The sequence below is a fragment of the Coffea arabica genome, chromosome 2e (assembly GCF_036785885.1).
Source record: "Coffea arabica cultivar ET-39 chromosome 2e, Coffea Arabica ET-39 HiFi, whole genome shotgun sequence".
In the NCBI taxonomy this organism is placed as follows: domain Eukaryota; kingdom Viridiplantae; phylum Streptophyta; class Magnoliopsida; order Gentianales; family Rubiaceae; genus Coffea; species Coffea arabica.
In genome coordinates, this window is record NC_092313.1 from 39,215,545 (window position 1) to 39,237,644 (window position 22,100).

A 22,100-nucleotide genomic window follows, 5' to 3' on the forward strand; every position below is an offset into this window, starting at 1 on the left:
ACAAGATTCAACCTTAAAATTTTTTGATTTGAGTAAAGATCTTTCTCGTGAAGTTTTAATATAGAATACAAACTAAATTGAGTTTGTAGACAAATATGAGGAAACTAAAACCATTACTAATAGTAATTTTATCCTTCTTTTGAGTCTAAATTAAAACCAAGTAGTATCTCAATTTGACAAAATATATATAAAACAGTACTAAACCTAAGAGGTAAACCAAAAGGAGGATAAATACTAAAATAAGGTAAGTTAACTAATACATTAAAAGTCAAAAACTTGGTAACAAAAATCTAGTGAAGGTTCAATTATGGAGATTGCATAAAAACGGCAAAATTTCATACATATGAGACAAAGTCAGTAAAAAAAACAAAATGTAGAATGCTAAGTTATAAATTTTTGAGTTTCTCAAAATTATGAAGAGAATTCTTCAAATAGTTATTTTATAGGTAGTATTGAAAAATGATACATAACAAATATAAAAAGGATTTTTAAATAGAATAATCATTATAATGTAGAAAAAAAACTGAACTCCAAAAATGAAAAATTTTAGTGTATTTCATTTTTTTATGTCATGAGTATTCTGCATGTTTTTTTCCAATTTGATGGTACCCTTTGTACACATTAAGAAAAACAAACACTTCGAACCCTAATGTCGAGTCCACTAGGCTATCAATTCTAGGTAGAGGATAGAAGTCTTTATGACTTACTTTGTTGAGATCTATGAAGTGAACGTGCATCTTCAAGATGGCATCTAACTTTTTCACCAATACTATGCTAGCGAACCAGGTTGGATATAGTACTTCTTTGATGATATCTGCATCAAGAAGCTTATCGACCCCCTGTTGATGACCTCTCCCTCAGGTCCAAAATCTCTTTTCTTTTGTTTGATTGGTTTGAGATTTTTATCCACATTGAGCTTGCGAATCATTATTTTCTCTCAAAATTCTTTTTATATCCTTTGCAGTCCAAGAACATACATCTCTATACTTAATCAAAAGTTGATATAAATAGTTTTTAACTCATCAAGTAGGCTATTGCCTAGTCTCACTGTTTTGTTTGGTTTTTTGGCCACAAGACTTTTTCCTTGACCTCCTTCTCGAAGCTCAGCTTCTTAAAGTCCATTTCTTGAGACTCAAGCTTTTCAACTACTAATATATCTATCGTAGCTGCTATTTTTCCTTTCAAATTAGCAAAATAAAATTGTCAAACTATTATCATGTTTCTATTTACCACTGCAGTTTCGACAGAAATTGGGAACTTCAAGCATAGATGGCATGTTGGGATCATAGCTCATACTGCATTTATGGTCAATCTTTCCATAATAGCATTGTAGGCTGAAGGTATGTTCACCAACACAAACGTTATGGGTACTATCAAACTTCTAAGGGCCTACCCCATTGTACCTTGCATGGATATGGCTTTCTTTTGCTTGAACTGATTCTCTATTAAACCCAATCAATAGAGTTCATACTTGGATGAGCTAACTTGCTTGGACATAGTTCCTAAAATGCCTTTGAAAAGAGTATATCTACCAAGCTTTCACAATCAATGAGTACTTTGTTTACTCTATAATTGTTGGTGAGCATGTGAATGACTAAGGCTTCATGGCGTTTTAGTAGCATTGGGATGGGATCTTTGGGGTTTGAAAATGATCTCCTCACACATCGTAAGCCTCATCTACTCTCCAAGCTCTCGGCCTGCCTAACTGCAAAGAGATGCACTTAGAGCCAAAGCACTGTCTCCATCAGTAGGAACTTCTGCAGTTGTGGGCAATGATCTTGTAGAATGGTGGGCAAGCCCCAAGAGATTTTTTTTATTATACTTGCCAAGTTAGCCACATCATCTATCTGTTGGACTTGGTTATCAAGTCCATATTGTCCTTCACAACTGGTGTGGTATCCTACTTGATCAAGTCGATATCATCCACAACCTACACGATAATCTCTTTGGTAGCTTGCATCCCTAGCTTGTTGTACAAATTGCTTCAAATTTCCCTATTTGATTTGAAATTTAATCTCCCTCTTGAGATCGTTGCAATCATTAGTAAGATAGGTCATATCCCTATAAAAAGCACAATATAAGCTCTTATTGAACTTTTCTATAGGTCCTATTATATGATTAGGTTTTCTGAGAATTCCTTCATTCTCGATGCTAAGATCTGCAACCTGCTAGTTGTGAGAAAGGTAAGATCATTGTCCTGCAACTTTTTTCCCTTCCCCAGTCAGTCAAATCCAAACTTTTTCCTACCATTGGTATCACTTTTCCCCTTTTGTGATTGGTCTTTCTTTCACTTGTCATCATGTGCTCTTTCCAAATCTCTCGTTGACCTATTAGCTTCCTCAATCTTTGCATGGTCATGAACTCAATGGAGCATTTCTTGCACGATAAGGGTAGGTCACCTAGCAAACTTGGTGTAAAGCTCTCTCGACTGCAATCCATGATGCATAAATAAAGCCATTATTTTTTTCGCCTCTGCCCATGACCTCGATTCTTTCATATTTGAACTTTTGGATATGCAAGAAAAGGCCCCCCAAGTCTTTGTTTGACATTCATGGGTTGCTCTGAGTTCTTGACGAAAGGCATGCGGGAGATGAATGCACTTATGAACTTAGTGGCCAATTGCTTGAAAACTTTTATAGAGTGTGCGAAGAGATCGTGATACCACAACCTTGCATTCCCCATCAACGTAGTTAGAAATGCCTTGCATGGCATCTGAGGAATTCTACAATTGCATGCAAGTTACAAATGGACTCATATGCTTATTAGGATCAATAATCATACATCTCAAGGTGGGGTAATGTAAGCCCCAGAGGAAGTGGATACTTTTGGATCTCTTTAGTGAATGAATTTTTGTTGAGATAATACAAGCTTCCTGAGCTTCCCAAGACCTGATCATCCTCATCTTCAATGATTGGTACCACTTTCCTCAAGCGACAAATCCACTATATGATGATATGGTCTCATATCGCTTCAATGATCTATTTTCTGGGCTAGATTCTTCATCTGAGCTGTCATCTGGATGTAGGGGAGAATACATTGGTTTTTTGTCATCCCTCGTGTCCTTCTTGGGCATTTGTTACTACTATTGTTCCTATCGTTGTACCAGTTGCTAGATGAGATGAAAATTCTAGGCAAAAAATTAACTCATTTCTACCGACGATGGAAGTTGATGACTTTCTTCTTGTATTTTTATCTCCAACTGAGTCTACATGAAGTTGTCTACTCCTTTATCCTTATTTCTGGTGGGAAGAGAACAAGCTGAGCCTTGGTGTCTTCTGGATTGCTTCATTTTCCACATTGCAAATTATTAGTTAAAGTTAACTAGAGAAATTCAACTGGGAAAGAATGTTTGTGGTTTCCTATAGATAGTGCCAATTTTAGATGTTGAGAAGTGGGAGAAAATGGAAGTCACGATTCCAAAAGAAAGGCGTCTTGAAGATCACTTATTTGCTTTGCTGATTTCTAAATCTATAAAGCAAATGACAAGGCTAATTCCCTGTAACAAGCATTGATGCTTAAATGAGTATAGAGTGTTGAAAATAATTAAAGATGGAATAGTAAAGATGGAGAGACTAAAAATTGTCACCAGCCCCCGCTTTATTGCTTGATCTTGCCTTTATACTAGCTGCCTGATAGGTAAGTTAGGTAGATCCATTGTTAGTGAATAGTGTCTCATGCAGACACAAGACCTCGAACTCGAGGTCATTTGCTGAGGTGTCACATTTAGCCTTCCTCAACAGCTATATCCCCTCTTGACAAGTGTCATAACTTTTTAACGAAAATTGACAAGTAAACCCCAGTCAACCCCAAGAACTATTTTAAGGACACTTGTCCTTCCCTTCTTCAATATCCATTCTAGTTTATCCTACAGCTAGGAACTGTCTAATTGAGATATGAACTACACTCTTGTGAAAAGTTTTGGTGAATAGAATAACTGTACTCTAGATTTTTAAGAACCATCTAAGTAGTCTGATACCTTGTTCTTTGATTTAGTTAAAGTAGGAAAAGATTGAGTTCTATGATGAAAAGTGACTATTTAGCTAGAAATAGCCTATTCTAGTAATTTGGAATTTCTAAATAGAAATCAAACATAGTTTTATTCAAGTAACTTCACATACCTAATGTACTTGTAAAAATCAATATTCTTAAAATCCTACTTTCCAATCAATATTCGCCTAACATTTGATTGCAATCATACATTCATATGAATAGAGGATAGGATCCTTGCCATATGCAGCAATTTAAACATTTGTTCCAAGTAAGGTCATGAGGAAATCTTGATAATCCCCTGAAGTGTCACCAATAACTGCACTATCAAGATTGGTTTTGTTGGTGTTGAAATATTCTCCCTTAACTTTCATCATATCTATCTCTGCTCGAGTTACTATCACCCTGGTCAGAGAATCCTCATCAGTCCCAAGCCCAACAATGGAAGCTCTAATCACCTGAAATTTTCAAATCAAAATATGGGATTGCAAATAGAAAATAGAAAAATAACAATAGAAAAATCATATAGATTATCAAGTAGTCAGTAGTATCATTTATTTTTTATAGTTCCACAAAAATTTTTTACTAATTTATAAATGGGTTAAATGCACTAAACCCCAACTAAACTTTATCCTTAATTGCATTTTAGCTCTCTCAACTCAATAAATAGGCATTTTGCCCCCTATTTTATATTTTAGGACAAAAGTACCTCTTCCATATTAATTATTATTTTATTTATTTTTTCTTTTTCGCCCTTTTCTAATTTTCCTTTTCATGTTTTTAAGATTTTTCTCCTTCTCTTATGTGATCAACTAGTTTTTCTATTTGCTACTATTATCCATATATTAATTTTAATCTTCTTAAACTTATCTTTTATTTATTTCTATCCTTTTTAGTTTTTTGTTATTGAAAATAATAATTATCATAAAGTCTATGCTATAACAAAATATATATTATCTATACGCATAAATTATTTCATATATTATTTAAATTAGCATATTTAGAGCTTAAAATAAATTAATTTTTAATAACACTAGCAACAAATTCAAATTGTAATAACATAGTGGTCAATCAACTATGCACTTATGTTAATATTTTTTGAAATAGTAAAATTGCTAAAATATACACTTTTTGATTATGATAGACATATATTAATTTTTTATGCTATTTAATTTGTCTTGAATTTTCTAATAGTGTAATTAAATAAAAAAAGAATAAAATTAAAAGTAAAAGATAATTACAATATTATAATAAACATACAAATTAGTAATACTGGTAGGTAAGTGAAATAAAATAGTGACATAAGAGAAGTGAAAAAATAAAAGAAAATAGTAAACGAAAAAATAAAAGAAAGTAATGGAAAAGGAAAAATAAGGGAATGAATAAACAAAAAAGAAATAAAATAAAATATTAAGGGCACTTTTGTCTTAAAATATTAAATAGGGGGACAAAGTGCTTATTTAATAAGTTCAGGGGGTAAAGTGCAACTAAGGATAAAGTTTAGGAGGGTTTAGTACATTAGGATGTGAGAATGAAGCACACAGTACCAGTTAAATTGCCTACAATCTACATTGCCAAGCAGGACTAACTTGTCCAATTTAGTCATCAATCGAATGACACTGGCTTATGGGTTGAATATTTCCAAGAGCAAATTACCTTAAGAGGGACGGAGTGTAAAAATGAAACTCCACAAACTCAACATTCTACCGAGTCTTATAATCTGTCTAGTAGGGAACTAAGTGGAATTGTATCAGAAACAATGCTGCCAGCTCATTTGAGTTTTGTGTTACCTCTGCAAAGTGTTTTTCAGGGGAGTCTATGCACCAAATGGCCACCTTCAAAATGGATTCCAAATTGCCTTTGCCACAATTCAAAATGTCCTGACAGAGTGTTCTGGAAAGTTAGGAAGCAAAATACTAGGAGGTGTTTGTCAAATAATTAGCTTCTTTTAGTCAGAACTGAACCTCATCTATGGAATTTCCATAGTTTTTCTTGTAATGCAGGAAAGTTTCCTTCAGCTGGAAAACATTTCTGGTGCTAAGGATGGACAGAAAATCATCGTGATCTAATTTCTTCGTCTTGATAACTTCATATAGCTTGGCAGCTTCAGAATTGGCAATAGCAGAATCAACTACATTCTTGTCATATCTATAGGAACTGACTAAACTAACCAAAACCTGATGAAATGTGCATTTATTAGTTATAACTTCTGAAACACCATATTCCAGAATAACAAAATATTTCTGAGAGCTAGAAATGGATGAATATTGAGCTATCAAATTCTAGGCTGTAAGCATTCTGAAACGCATTACAAAGAGTCTTAAACTTGAGGAAAACCAATAAAAAATTAGTAGTATTCACCCTAAAAGCCAACTCTAAGAAAATGAAAGATTCAACTGGGAAAAAATCAGCAAAAATTTGCCAAAATGCATTCATGATGATCAGTTAAAAGGACAACATAATTATGTTTAGTTCCACGAATGTCTATATGAGGGCTTAAATTTACCTTTTGAAGAGGCATTGGAACATTTGATATGATGTCTTCTTCAAGTGAACTGTCGAATAGAATTGAATATGCTTGTCTTACAGCAATCAAATGGTGAGGAGATGATGCACAAGCTATCTCAACAATTACTTGCAGTTCATTGACACCTTTGCTCCTGGAATTCAAGGCTTCATTTGCCAGCCTTGCATCTCTTTCAGGAGGATCATAAATCCACAGGATAACAGCTTTCTGTCACTTGATATTATAATAATTAGTTAGATAGTTTCCATATCAGGCAAGTAAACTAAGTGTTGAGTTTCTTGAACTTAACTTGAACTAATCAGCACCTGACTTCCTACCGGAAATACCAACTAAATTAGCAATGTTTAGTACTAATTCATAAAAAGTGTATAAGAGTCTGAGTTATCCCTTTAGGTACTGAAAATCTTATTATCACCAGCAATTAAAAGGGAATTCTGAAAGTTACCCTGAAGTCACCAGACAATTCAGCATTTAGATCATCAATGAGGCACTTATTGTAAAGCTGCTGATAAGTTTCTCCGATTATCCTCCTCTGACTTGCATTTCTATGTCCCAACACCTTTATGACTGCCTTTTCGTCGGTTCCCAGGCCTAACCATGAATCCAGAATACATGAACAGCACAAAACTACATTCAAACATGTAGTAGTACCAGGAGGTGTTTGTACTACTATATGCAAAAGAGAAACGAAAAGAAAACAAAAGCCACAGAATTTAGATTAAGAAGAAACAGAACAAAAATGGAAAAGGAAGAGATTGAATAGACCTTGGAAGGCTTTTCTGAGTCTTTCACAGTCTTGTCTTGGAGAAGGAACAACACCTGGAAGTCTTAGTGTAGCCATGGACTTTTGCAGAAAAGCATAACCTTTTTGTTCTTTTTTGGTTTTGGGTTTTATCAGAATGGATAAAATCAGTTACAAAAAATGAGTAATAAATTTTGGTAGAGTTGAATGTTGGCGTTTAATCAATCAATATTCAGTTTCAAATTTTCAGTTCTGTTACTATTCCTTCATTTATTCTGTTCTGTTTATTCTTTACCGTTTCACCTCCTGAAACATGGCAGCAAAGGATGGGAGTTCCAGTCTTCTACTGTTGGACGTTTATACCCTCTCCTACTTTTCATTTCCTTGCAGGTCCTTTTTTTTGTAAAGAATAATTTTGGTTGTTAGAGTCAAAGTCTACAGCATAAAAAAATTTAACCAAAATCATAATTCTTAATAAACACATTTAACAATTGTAATGATCTCATATGCTAATAGAGCATGCTTAATCCAGATATTGAGGTAGATTTTCCTCAACCGTTTACTAATTTATTGTAAAAAGTTTACCAATTCAATTAAGTATTAGCACTTAGTTTTGCAGTAGTGAGGGTTCGAGGATGGTTTCTCAGTGATTGACATTTGACGGTAAAAAATTGCACTGGGCATTCTAGGGTTGAGAACTTGAGATATCCTCATCTAACTGAAAGTAGTTAAAATTTAAAAGAATTGATAAATCGCATGAGTAAAAAGGGCATGTATAGACAGTTATGTTATTGTCTAGATTTGTTGTTCTAGTATCAACGTAATATTTCATTTTTTTTTATTGTCTCATGCAATTAAACGTTCAAGCCCGATTTCGGGTCTAACTTAGGGCATTAAGATAGGACATATTCAAAGGCAAAACCAATTTTCTGACTACATTTGAAATATAAAATCAGCTTAATATTTAGTTATATTTATGCGTGTCAAGGCTTATCCCAAAACCAAAAAAAAAGATGTAGCAATTATTTGGCATACAGGTCATGTTTAAACAAATTTGTTGGTCTTAAAAAGAAAAAAAGAAAAATTGACATAGATGCAGCTACCATCTTATAAATAAAGGTTAAAGAACGCAGGAAAAAAAAAATATCAAAGTCTTTGGTTGCATTTTCATATTCCCATTACGTTTGATTATTACTCAATTATGTATAAATAGAATTCATTTTCTCAAACTAATAGTTTGTGATGGATGAATAAAATTAGTTAAGGGTAGATTAATTTTATTGGCAATTAGAATCAATATCTATTAGAAAAGAGTAAATGAAGGAAAAGGGAAGCAATATAATACTGCAGTACTTAGGATTTATAAGACGGATATTAAAAGAAAGAAATGCTTTCTGTCTGTTAAATGAACTCCAAACAGAGAGTTAATATGATTGTCTCATTAGGTAGAATTCCAGTTCCACGAAGTCCTTTTAGCTTAATTTGACTTGTTCAAAAGAATAAAGAGAGGGAAAGAAAATGACCAATGTTGACAAATATATCACTCCTATTTTCCTATCTTGTAATTCATGTGTAGCAAATCAAAGCAAGTTGCAGAGATAATCAATTTCATGAGCTGGATGTCATTCATATGGTTTGTTGGATGTCAATAATTGATGACATTATCCAAGGTCCCAAGTTGCCAGCTAAAGCATCTACAATGCGTAGTGTGAATGATAGAAAGAAACAGCAAAGGTGTCCTGCCATGTGATTCATGTTTAGCCATTGGGATAAGAAATTATGGTAAGTAAAACGAAAATTTACAAAATAAATGGATTGTACAAATTGGATAGCCATTGGCCTACTATATCAAATATTTTGGAATATGTAATTCTGTAACTAGCTTACAAAATTGTCATTTCTCTTTTTTTAATTTTTGTTCAATAAGGAGAGATGAAACATGAAAAACGAAACGACACTACAACTTAGGGTTTTCGAGCAATTGCCCACCTTCAACTCTACACATCTCAACAAGGCACGATACAAATTGGTAGCTAATAAGCTCTCTCTATTTTCTACTAGAATTAATTTCATCTTGTCCCTCCATAGCCATTCGCGTTTAATACTTGTTTAGGTGGATAAGAGTGCATTAGGAAACAGATGCGAATTAGGGTTGCTAAAGTCTTTCCATTCAAAAATAATATTGTAGAAATTAAATTAATTAATCTGAACGTTTAGCTGTAAATTGATACAATAAGGTGCTAAAGGTGTTAGAATTAATAGTTTCAAAACTAAAGTGCAAATCGATAATAGTTCACGGTGCATGTTTCAATTAATTCAAATTTTTATCACACCAGGTAATTTCTCTTTAGTGTACATATGAAAATTCAATTACCTAGATGTGTACACACGATGGACTAGTACATCAACGTGTTTCACCTTCTTCGGTAGTAATTATTGTAACGCTTTTCTTCCAAAAGAAAAAGACAATAAACGTGACACCGTAATTATGACGTGATTTGCCCTTTTGATACACAACGTCAATGAAAATAGAAAGAGAAAGGGAAATGACCTGGCCAAGAGGTCATTATTTTGTACAGGAAGTTTTCAATTTCAAGTTCTTTATATCTGTTAGAAGTATCAATTCCTATCCACATTTTGCATTGTGGTCATTATTTCTTTTGCAGATAAAATATCTTCGCATTCTGATTGTTACACTTGCTGTCCAATTAAAGTGTGTCAGGCCAAAAACAGTGAATTACTTCTGTTTGTTTCCGTATTATAACCTCCTCCTCATTGGTCGACTTGTTCCTCAATTTATAACATGTACGAGTCTATGACAGGATGTAAATTTTTCGGCGTCATGAAATGAATGGTATCCAAGCAACAATTTTAATATTAACAGTTATAAATATGAACAAGAATACATAAGTATGAACAGTCCGTTGGTCCACTCTTAGCAGCGAAACTTCTCCAAAACTGGAAACGTTAAAATTGAATAGAGGATTTGGAGCAAGTTACTTCGTAGCAGTAGTTAAACTTGCCTAATAAAAACAATCGCCCCATTTGTCAAGTGAGTTTTTTAGATGTGTGTCTAAAATTTTACTGTAATTTACTGTAGAAGTTGTAGAAAATTTTTTTGAAATGTGTAAATTTTTTAATATTTTGAAGTGTAAAATTTAAAAATTTTGAAAATTTTTTTGAGATTATTGTAATTAAAATTATTTAAAAACTTGTAACAGATAAACTTGACAAAAAATTTGCTTGCCAAACAAGGCGAATACTTAAACTCATATAGGTTGTTACAAAATGACCATGTAGAGCACCCTATGAATCACTGGAACCACTAAGATTGGTCTAATAGTCAGGAAAGGGTTCTTAAAATTCTTTTCGCTACCGAATTCAAGATTCAAATCTTGGACCAATTGGGAATAGGAAAAGTGTGGGGAGGAGGGATGAGGGTTTAAAAAAAAAAAAAAAAAGCGCCCTATGTGTTACGTATTTCATTTAATATTGCAATTGTAGAACTGGTCGTAACATCTAATTAAGAAAAGGATTTAGTCCTGGTTTCATTGTTAAAAACTCATAGAACAAATAACACGCCTAAAATTTCATGATTCTGAATAAGGGTGCTATATAAAAAGGTTTAGTCCATTTAAAAGAAATGGTTAAATTTTGTTCTTACAAACATTCAAATCTAACACCTTCAATCTTCTAGCTGAGTTGGCTGCACAAGTAGATGGTTAAATTAAAAGACTAAATCATAATGACAAACTAATATGAAAGAAGGTTGGTAGCTAGGGTCCTCCTTATTACAGTTTTCTGGAATTTGGATTGATTTATTTTATACAAGTCATTTGCGCATTGTTTTTGGCATTTTTACCGCTAAAACTGTTCTTATGGACATATCCAGTAGTTGGGAGTTGCTACTGGTCTTGATGAAACTGTCCAAATCTTTCAACATCCCATCTCCCTTAATTCAAAGCATGTCCCTTAATTGAAAACACGTTTTTCATTCGTTTGTTATCAAAGCTCTACGCAAATAAAAATGCTCCATGGATTAGGGTTGTTATACTTAATTGCATTATGGCGACAAAAAGTGGAAAATTAGTGGCCTAAAGAGTTGCATCGAAAAACTGTTATCATTCTGTAGACCAAAACTAAAACGAGTAGAAGCTAGTAATTTAGAAGCGTACTGATATTGCAAGAGAAATGGAAGACTATCAAGCACAGATACGCTGGACCAAGGTGTCTGTTATATTATTATTACACATAATTTACTATCTAAATGCACGTATAACATATTAAGTTATTAACATTTGTTACCTTCTTGCTTTTGGACACAAATAAAACTTTTTAAAAACGTTAACAATTTACTGCTTCTTAACTAGTAACCATTATGCCCTGCGTAACTGTTAAAATAATAATAATAATAATAATTTAGAGTATGAGATTTTAAGGTGAAATTCTTGTAGTGACTTGCACTGTTACTACAATTACTAGTTATAGATGTATAATTAAGGCTACGGAGATCAACATTGGAATAGCGTTACAAGCTTTGATAACTCACTTAATAGGGATCCTTTAGAAACTACTCTTCAATACAAATTAGCAATAATAGCGCATTTGCTTCAAAAAAAAAGAAAAAAAAAAGAAAGCAATAATAGCGCAATTTCATCTTTTGAAGATAAACTTCAATGGTCGAAGTTACGGCCTGCATTTGGTTAAAAAATTAGCAGAATTGAGTGGCTTAGCTTGAGGAAAGCCGCATAGAAAGAACGTACTCTTGGGCTTTCTTTAAAAAATACATTCGAAATAAAAAAGCCCTTTCCTTGATATATCTATTGGTTATGTTTCGTTGGTTGATTGTTTGACTTTTTTTTTTAATCAAATATGAACAATCTACACCTAGACCTGCTTCTCATCCTATATTATGCAGAACGCGAAACACTTTTGGATTGGGTGCCCTTTAACTCTCGCTAAATTTAGAGAAATTACATGAGTTGACAATTGATAGAAAACAAAATTCGAAATCTTGATTTCTCAACTTACAATATCTTAAGTGCCTTTGTAGTGGCCAACAGCAAATGGTCATTGGTTTAAAAAATAAAACATAAAAAAATCAGCTTTCCAATATACAATAAATTTTGACAAACATTTGCAAAATAAATACTTACTATTAGAATTCTCTGGGCTATGACTGTCTCTTTTTTTTTTTTTGTCAACACAGGGATGTCCGGGTCAAGACCCGAAGGCGGCCCGACTAATCCCTGAGCTATGACTGTCTCCAATTAATCTATTTTATACAAAAAGACAGATTTGACATCTTACTTTTTTATAAAGGTAGTACACATAGGCCGCTAGACCTTCACTCCCCCTGAATTCTTGCAACAGAAAGAACCAAACTCGTTGCCACAACTCTCTCAACAAAAACAAACCATCACTGAAATGGCAGTGGCTGATGAATTTGGAGTTCTCACCAAAGCTTTCACAGGTTCTTTCCTTTCGCTACACACACACATACACAACTCAAACTCACATATTTTATTACTTTACAATGCAAAACTTCATTTCTCCAACGAACTTGCGAACTTCTTTTTTCCTCTGGAGATTTTTCATCACTCCGCTTCGTCTTTCTTGAGTAGGAAACAGTTTAAGATGCTACTCAATGAAGCTCTTGCTGTAGTTGTAATTTTGGGTTTAATTTCTTTAATTTCATTTTTCCATTATAAAAGCTTGTAGCTTGTCTGAGTAGTTTTACTAGATTAATGCACCTCTCTCTTTGTTGTCAGGCAAGTCAACCATGACTATTGAAAATCCATTTTCACGCGCTCTCTCTTTTTCTCAATTATACACTCAAATGTATGATTTTGATTGCCAACTGCCATCTGATTGAAACAAACTTTTTTTTTTCAAATTTTGTAAAGCACTCAATGTTGAATCTTGTACTTGATCTAAGTGATCTGTCATCTTTCTTCTCTTTCTAGTGTCAATTAAAGGTTATATTGTATTTTGTACATAGAAGTTAATTATTTCGTACGGATTGTATTTTTTTGAATTTTTTTATAGAAAAATTATTGTAATGATTTGATCTACACGAAGAAAAAAGATAATAGAAAAATGTAATCATAAAAAACGACACAATTTTTTAGCATAGCAGAAAATGACTGTCCAAACTGGCCTAAAGTTTCAATTATCATTTTTGCGGGTCAGAGATCAAAATAATTGTTTGTTGTTTTTAATTAGATGGAGTAAGAAGATGCAGTTTGATGTAATCACATGATTATTATATTTTTCCTGAATATTTTACTACGGATGTTTTCAGGACTTGGTGTTGACGAAAAGTCATTGATCTCAATACTGGGCAAATGGCATCCAGAGCACAAACAATCTTTTAGGAAAACAACCCGTGACATCTTCGTAGAGGATGAACGACAATTTGAGAGATGGGATGATCGACATGTCCAGAAACTTCAACAAGAGTTCTTACGTTTCAAGGTAGATATAGATTTTATATTGGACTTGTAGCAATCAGCTACTTTAGTTTAAGTTCATATATAAATGGAAAAAAAATGAGTTATATAAGTTACTCCTATGTATTTGTGTACTTTTGCCCAAATATAAACGGACATACATATAATGACAAAACCGGAAAATGTATTTTGATAGTGCAAACTTCATATATTTATAGCCTTTGAAGTCAAATGATAATTTGTAAATTTTTTTCATGGGCAAGAAGTTAAATTTACAAATGTATATTTTAAATCTTTTAAGGGGCAAAAACATAAATTTTAAAGATTGGGGGGGGCCTGGGCGGAGCGGTGGCCCTACCCAACCCCATTAGAACCATCCTTGTGTGCACATATATACTCATAGCTGGTGGATTAAATTTGACAATGTGTCCCTCTCAAAATTTCAAAAAAAAAAAGATAAATTATTTTTTACCCCCCATGGTTTGGTGATTTACCACAGAATCCCCCTACCCTTTAAAAAGATAAATATAATTCTGTTATGATTTGGATTAAAGTGTCGCTGCTAATATTTTATTAAAATTAACAGTCAATAGTAAAAAGTTAAAATCAAACTAATAAATTAACAAATTTATCCTTTCATTACCATTTTTCCTCCAAACATAAAAAAGAAGAAATTGAAATAAAAATTGATAAATAAGAACTAGAAAATACCATTGAAGATTTGGTTTAAACATTCATAATGATATTTTTAGTGAAAAAATATTTTGTATTTTTTGTTTCTTATTTATTTGTTTTATATATCCCTTCCATCTTTTTTTGTTTCTTTTTTTTATTTCCCTTCTATATCTTTTGTATTTGGAGAAAATTAAGATTTTGTATAGGTTTCAAAATCATCTCTTCTTTTCCCAAAAAAAAGACAAAAAGAAAAGGGAAAAAGAAAAACATGAAAAAAGTAGTAAAAGGGTGAATTTATCAATTTATTAGTTTGATTTTAATTTTTTACTATTGACGGTTAGTTTTAACAAAAAAAATTAATGGTGACACTTTAATCCCAACCATAAGGAAGTTACATATACAATTTTAAACTATAGAGGAATTATGTGAGAAAGCACTAAACTACAGAGCGTAAAAGATAATTTACCCAAAAAAATTGAGAGAAGTTTAGAGATGTTGATATCAAGTCACGGAGATATGGACAGGAGGAGGGATGGGCTGGTGGTTCCACAGGAAAGAATATAAGTGAGTGGCTTGGAGTTTGAACCCTCCCAGTTACAAGAGAGAACAAAAGAAGAAGAAGAAAAGGACACAGATAAATGATAAATTAACTACATAAATAGACGTTTTATAAACTTAATTTTTATCCTAATAATCAATGTTATAGCAGACACTTTTCACAAAGTTAAACACGATTAATAATATTTTTACACAACAGGAATTAATATAGTCTTTTACATTGCAATTTATTAAAATTCAAGCTTTCAAAGGTTACTTAGAAAAAATGCTCATATCAAGATAGGACAATGTCAACGTTAAAAAAATATTCCATCTGAAAACAAGCAGTTAATTAGAATTCCATTATTAGACCACGTATCCGTACTTCATCTTACTTCATATTAACTGCACTTTTATATGCATATATGTAGTAATAAACATTCTTTTCAATTTTAATTTGGAAAATCAATATAAAACCAGAAATATTACTATTAGAAAATTATTTAAATTCGTGTTTGGAATGAATGAAGAAAAAAAATTACACTAAATCGTGACATAATTGATTTGACAGGATGCTGTGGTGCTTTGGACAATGCATCCATGGGAAAGAGATGCTCGTCTGCTAAGGGAGGCGGTGTACAAGGGTCCAAAGTATGGCATTCTTGTAGAGATTGCTTGTACTAGATCATCGGAGGAACTATTAGGAGCAAGAAGAGCTTACCATTCCCTCTTTGAGCACTCAATTGAGGAAGACATAGCTTTCCATATCCACAGCTCTGAGAAAAAGGTGAACCAAAAAACCCTAATTTTTTGTTCTTTTTTTTTTTTTTTTTTTTTGTTCTTTTCAATAGTTTATAAGTCACCAATGTGTAATGCCTATGTTACACACCCTCGCATATTGACAACGTGTTACAAGGCTTTGGTCCCATGCTTTCGAATTGTTTATTAACAAATATGGAACCCACCTACTACATTAATATCCATCAACGAAATAGTCAACCTAAAAAATTTTCCGTGGAACCTATCGAAGTCTTAATTAAGATTACCTAACACAAGAAGTTTTAGGTTGAACTTTGTTTCTTAGCCTTATTGGATAAGATACACCAAGGCACCCATCCTGCATTGTCAGTGCAAGAATGGCCCTGAACGTGACAACAGGTGTCTGACATGCGCATTTCCAGATAGATTAAAACATTACCCTACATAAAATGGTAGACTAGTTCTTCCGCTTCCACTTTTCATTTTTTCGAGTTACAAATTTCAATTGCTGATCCAAGAATGTTTTCAACCCGTATGTATTATCTCTAGTATGAGTAATTCTAAACCTTTTTTTTTTAACAGGAATCACATTTTTCACTTTGCATCTATAGGTTAGATGAACAAATTAATTGACTAGGATATAAATTCTTGACTGGCACCATTGATCAGCTGTGGAAATTCATCTATGTGATAGCATGTGTTGAAACAAATTGGTGAACTATGTGAGCTTTTTTTTTAACAGGAATCACATTTTTTACAGTGCATCTATAGGTTAGATGAACAAATTAATTGACTAGGATATAAATTCTTGACTGGCACCATTGATCAGCTGTGGAAATTCATCTATGTGATAGCATGTGTTGAAACAAATTGGTGAACTATGTGAGCAGGAGGATTGGCAATCAAACTCCATTTTTAAACATTAAACAGTGTCTTTGACCATAGCGCTACATTCGGTTCTAGCCCTGGCAATTCTTGTTCAAGGCCTAATCTTGTGATTGAATTCTTTACGATTTTTATGCGATGAACAGCTTCTAGTTGGATTAGTAAGTGCGTACCGTTATGAAGGTCCAAAATACGGTGAAGAAGTAGCAAAATCTGAAGCGAAAATACTCAAAAATGTCATAAAAGATGGTGCTAAGAAGCTCCACGAGGAAGAAGAGATTGTCAGGATTCTAACTACAAGAAGCAAGCTTCATCTAAAGGCTGTATTTAAGCATTATAAGGAAACTAGTGGCAATTATTTGGACGAGGTAAGAAATTTATTAGTATAGTATATTTCTGCTTAATACTTTAAATATGTAATTGCCATCGCTTTTTTATTTCGCATACACATTGTTCTAGAATGGTGCTAAAATAATGTTTTCCTAAAAGCTCCTAGAAATAATCATGCAAACGAGCATAACTGCATTAAAGATCTTAAGAACGAAAAAATGGCTATCCTCACTTCCTTCGTCCATTACCAGTTTTGGTTGGTTCATGCTAATGTTGCTTTCCCCTCTTTTAATTTTCAGGATCTTGGTGATCACTTAATTCTAAAACAAACAGTTCAATGCCTTTGCAAGCCAGAGACATACTTTACCGAGGTGAGATTAATTAATTAATTGATCATCATTTCATTTTTCAAGAAATGATAATCTCCAAGACCTTAATTAATTACTCAAAGGTATTACATGTTTCTTCAGGTTTTGGATGTTTCCCTTAAAGGCATTGGGCATGATTTTGCAAAAGAAGCCTTGACCAGAGTTATTGTTACCCGAGCAGATGTAGATTTGAAGCTCATCAAAGAAGAATATCATCACCTTTCTGGGTTTACTCTATCACATAAGATTGAAGAAATAGCCAATGGGAACTTCAAAGATTTTTTGCTTACTTTGATTGCTAGAGGAGATCAAGAAAATTAACCCAACTTCGTGCTCGTGCATTGCTGTATCCGTTCTATCTTTTTTATCCCCGTCTGGGGTTGACTTGGCCTGAATTTGCACGTTTACATGTATCATGTATGATTTCTATTGTTACCATCAAATGGATTTTTGTTTTTCATAATCACTGAGTAGGTCAAAAGAGGACTCTGAGAATATTTCTCACTGTGACATCCAGAGTTCGAATCGTATGCCTAATACTTGAAAGCGAAAAAGCTGTGGATAGGGGTGGGAAGGTTAAAAAATAAAAATTTTAAAAAATGTTTTTCACATACAAATTATTGTTTTGTATTCACATACAAAATAGCTTTTCTTTTCTTTTCTTTTTTGGCTAAAAACATCACATGCGAACAATTTCTTTTTAAGAAAAAAGTCAAAAAATGGAAAAGGCAGAGCGTTTATAGCAATAGAACAAAGATAAGAAAAATATACAATGATAATATTACCTTTCATAACGTTTCAAAATGACTTGATATTTAAATTCTAAGATCGTTCATACTTAGTTAAAAAGTGACTGAAAGTCCAGATTGTTAAACGTTTCTTAGACTTTCCAGAGGGGCAAATTCAAATACACAACTAGAAAAAAATATTTTATAAAGAAACATAGAAATTTATTGAAATTACTCGCATAAAATTGGTCAGTTAATATATTCAAAAATACATGTACTTTTACCATTATATTTCGAAATTTATAGTCTTAGGTTATTTTGTTCTTTTAAGCATTCATGGCATCTAATAAGTGGTTGAAAAGTCTAAACTTTGGGTTTTTACATCATCGTGCAAAGGGGAAATGAGAAAGAGAAGTGCCTAATTATCTAATCGCAGTGTGCCAAATCATTGATTTGCAAAGGATTTTGGCCAATCTCTTTGTTAACCTAATAATTAAAAAAAAAAAAGAATCTACAACTTAAGTGGGTGCATTTATGTTTCTTGTCTGTCCTTCCAAATCTATCATTTTCTAGTGAACCAATGCTTGATCACTAACTTGTAAACCAAATAATCAAGTGCATGAAATGATACCAGGTGTTTTTTTTATTTTTATTTTATTTTATTTTGTCCGAGAGATGCCAAGTGATGGGAAGGTAGATTTAATTGCAAGTAGGGTAAGAACGGTCATTCTAGCAGTTAACAACCAAGATTGGCTAAAAAAAAATGTAAGGCCTGAATCACTGTGTGTACATGATCTTTAATCCTACGTGTGAAATCCATAGAAATTTGCTTTATAGTTACTTTCTATTGAAAAAAGAGTTACATCTTGTAGTGTTGGATAAAAATCAGCACAACCATTTATGCTCCAAATCCGATAAAATTTAACAGCTGTTGAAATTACTTTGTTAACCAACTTTTGCGAGCAATCTTTTGAAAACACGTGACAACATCACAAGCGTCAATCCCAGGACAGCCTTTTTGGCACACCAGCATGGTAAATACACGTGTAGGAAGGCAATGGATGATCTAGTATTATTGTTGCATTACTAGGGAGGGAAAACCCGCGCATCGTGCTTGTGATTTAAGATAATTAATAATTATTGTTTAATATTTTGTAGTATAAGAACTGAAGTATGATGATTTTATCATGTGATTTTAATAGAAAAATCATAAGTTACATAGTGAGTCAATAAAAATAATGTGCAATAAGGCATCCTTATTGTTAAACTATGTAAGAATCCGTTGTGATCAAAGGTTATGTTTGAATTTCAACTGCAAAGATAAGAGTAGTTTGAAAATGTAAGAATGTTTGAAGTGCAATTGAAAAGTATTCAAAGGTCTCTTCTAAAACTTATCCAAGATGATAACACATTTTAAAGTATCAATTGGACCCTTCATTTCTCGAATCTATATTTGTTCGTGAAAGATCCCTCAAGCAATGCTTTTGATTTCTCTCTCGATTATCAAGTCAAGTTTATCCATCAATCACTTTGCGTCCAATCTAATCTAAAATAATTTTATTTTTTACTAACTATTTATATAATTTGGTGGGTATAATATAACTTAATCACATGTTTCTTACAGAGATAATAATGCCCAAAAATGATAGATAGATAAGAAACTTAAGTGGTCTTTTTCAAAGTTTTGTAGAAACTATTTAGATTTGGTGTTTTTTGCTAGGGGCATTTCTTTATAATCTCATAAATAAGTTCAAATCTGCATAATTATTAAAAATCTAAATTGAAACTATCTTGATTATAAAAAATTGGTGCAAATAATATTTTCTAAATTTGAAATTGTAGAAAATGGTAAGTAAAATCAGAAGAAATTCCTCATATGAATTCGAATTGCAAACTATAGGCAGAAATTGCTTTATGATATTTTCCAATGTTTACTTATACAAGTATCCAATATAACATCTCTACTTAATTGACTCGTTTGAACTATAGATAATAGTTGCTTCAATCAAATCAAGAAACATTATTTATCATTGTACAACATACAATTATGAGTAAATGAATTAATACAATGCAATCAAAATGGTGTTGTAGCTAAAGCATTTAAACTCATCAAGTTCCACTGCAAATTCTTTTACATAGCATAAAAAAATAAATTTTTTGTATTTGAAACTATATAAACAGTATAATACAAAAACAAGATCATAACATGGAAAGCAAATAGAGTGCAAATGACATCTTAGTACTATGTAGCATGATTAATTTTCTTTTTTAGTTTCAATGAAATACAAAATTCTAAATTAATAAGTTTTACAATCATAAAATTCCCAATTAAAATAAACACAAGTTGAATTCCAAATCATATTACATGAAAAAATAACTACTTGAACCATAACTGTTGGAATGTAGTCAACAGATCCTTGGAGTCAAGAATAATAGGAGAAAGTTCATGAGAAATAAGGTTATTTGACTTAAATAAAGAGATAATACCTTGGCTGAGAAGGAGAAGATGATAAAATTGCTTTTCTGATTATTTTAGAAAGTGATAACATTATCTCAAATTGTACTTTGACCAGAGACAGAATCTCTGAAATTTACTAAGAAAAACAATACAATTAGTCAGTTTTTGGAATTAGAAGTATCAAAAGGTAAACTATATGGAATTCTTGAATAAACCAATCATTAGAAAAAAAAATTATAATCGAAGAAGGCAAACTCAAAGAATTCGCCTCAAATTTAAAGGAAAAACTATTTATTCCACCAAATATTTAATAGCCATAATAAAATCAAAGAGGTGAAACCGAAAAAGAAGAAAGGGTATTGGCTAAACATGGGGACATAAATATGATAATGATTGTTTAGATAATAATTAAGTTAATTAATTGTAATTAAACTCCAATTATGTAAACATCCTATTAATTCCTTAACGGATGAGAAAGGTTTTAGGAAATTGGAAGGCTTGGATGTTAGTATAATAAATGATTAAAAGGACTTTTATGTAATTCTATCAAAATACAATACAAGCTTTATTCAGTTGTACTTGATACTCAACTTGACACCAAACATTGTAATATACCAAACCTGCCCCTAACCTTAAATGTCTGAAAGGTTATATAAGTAATTATAGTGAAATTAAAGCTATAATGACTTGTACTCAATGTTCCAATTACTCTTCAAACACTCTCACATTCCCAAAATAGCCTCACCCCTACGGTTGAAATCTAGTCCTAAACTCGTTCTTATATTTAAAGGAAAAGTTATGCATTCCACCAAACATTTAATAGCCATAATAAAATCAAAGAGGTGAAACCGAAAAAGAAGAAAGGGTATGGCTAAACATGGGGACATAAATATGATAATGATTGTTCAGATAATAATTAAGTTAATTAATTGTAATTAAAATCCAATTATGTAAACATTCAATTAATTCCTTAATGGATGAGAAAGGTTTCAGGAAATTGGAAGGCTTGGATGTTAGTATAATAAATGATTAAAAGGACTTTTATGTAATTCTATCAAAATACAAGCTTTATTCAGTTATACTTGATACTCAACATGGCACCAAATATTGTAACATACCAAACCTGCCCCTAACCTTAAATGTCTAAAAGGTTATATAAGTAATTATAGTGAAATTAAAGTTATAATGACTTGTACTCAATGTTTCAATTACTCTTCAAACACTCTCATATTCCCAAAATAGCCTTACCCCTGCGATTGAAATCTAGTTCTAAACTCGTTCTTATATAGCATAAGGATGTTGTTTTCATATCATGCTGTAAACCTCAATAGTAAAACTAATTTATTGGATTTCCCTTATGTTATGACCAGCGAATTAACAGGTTGATCCAATTCGATTCACTACATTTTACACAATTATAATCATTGTAGCGTGGATCATGTTTCACAAGATTAACCTGTTAACCAAAAATGCATTGGAAAAACTCGTAACCCATTAATCACATATTTCAGCCCATTCAATCATGTAACCTACTCACTCTTACTGTTGGAGAGTTTTTTGACTCATTTAATGATGAAAACCATTCAATTTGAAAGAGTTTTCATAGATAATATACATAATAAAGTTCTCATCGTTGAAGAATATTCAAAGAT

The 22,100-nt window shown here is 32.2% G+C and overlaps 2 protein-coding genes across 3 annotated transcripts; one reads left to right on the top strand and one right to left on the bottom strand.

Moving 5' to 3' along the window:
- Nucleotides 1-4,070: 4,070 nt before the first annotated feature.
- LOC113732517 (annexin D3-like) lies at nucleotides 4,071-7,467 on the bottom strand. Of its 2 annotated transcripts, none has more exons than XM_027258343.2 (6): nucleotides 7,280-7,467; nucleotides 6,960-7,183; nucleotides 6,494-6,721; nucleotides 5,952-6,164; nucleotides 5,778-5,867; nucleotides 4,071-4,445 (listed from the first exon to the last, which is right to left on the bottom strand). In XM_027258343.2, the coding sequence occupies exons 1-6, from the start codon at nucleotides 7,353-7,355 to the stop codon at nucleotides 4,242-4,244; spliced, it is 1,035 nt and encodes a 344-aa protein (XP_027114144.1). In that variant the 5' UTR covers nucleotides 7,356-7,467; the 3' UTR covers nucleotides 4,071-4,241. The 2 variants fall into 2 exon arrangements, with proteins under 2 accessions (XP_027114144.1, XP_027114145.1); XM_027258344.2 differs by having other exon boundaries at nucleotides 6,960-7,105; nucleotides 7,280-7,464.
- A 5,123-nt stretch (nucleotides 7,468-12,590) lies between these two features.
- On the top strand, nucleotides 12,591-17,725 carry LOC113732516 (annexin D4-like). The gene is made up of 6 exons (XM_027258342.2): nucleotides 12,591-12,729; nucleotides 13,561-13,733; nucleotides 15,492-15,707; nucleotides 16,711-16,932; nucleotides 17,194-17,265; nucleotides 17,365-17,725. Exons 1-6 carry the CDS (start codon nucleotides 12,684-12,686, stop codon nucleotides 17,581-17,583), a joined length of 948 nt encoding a protein of 315 aa, XP_027114143.2. The 5' UTR covers nucleotides 12,591-12,683; the 3' UTR covers nucleotides 17,584-17,725.
- Nucleotides 17,726-22,100: the final 4,375 nt, after the last annotated feature.

Excerpts from the sequence above, each read along its gene's own strand:
- LOC113732516 (XM_027258342.2), top strand. The coding sequence starts at position 12,684 with ATGGCAGTGGCTGATGAATTTGGAGTTCTCACCAAAGCTTTCACAG. Across the intron at positions 15,708-16,710 it reads TCCACAGCTCTGAGAAAAAG|CTTCTAGTTGGATTAGTAAG; the intron begins GTGAACCAAAAA and ends TGCGATGAACAG. Across the intron at positions 17,266-17,364 it reads CAGAGACATACTTTACCGAG|GTTTTGGATGTTTCCCTTAA; the intron begins GTGAGATTAATT and ends ATGTTTCTTCAG.
- LOC113732517 (XM_027258343.2), bottom strand. The coding sequence starts at position 7,355 with ATGGCTACACTAAGACTTCCAGGTGTTGTTCCTTCTCCAAGACAAGAC. Across the intron at positions 7,184-7,279 it reads ACTCAGAAAAGCCTTCCAAG|TAGTACAAACACCTCCTGGT; the intron begins GTCTATTCAATC and ends TTTTGCATATAG. Across the intron at positions 6,722-6,959 it reads AATTGTCTGGTGACTTCAGG|AAAGCTGTTATCCTGTGGAT; the intron begins GTAACTTTCAGA and ends ATCAAGTGACAG.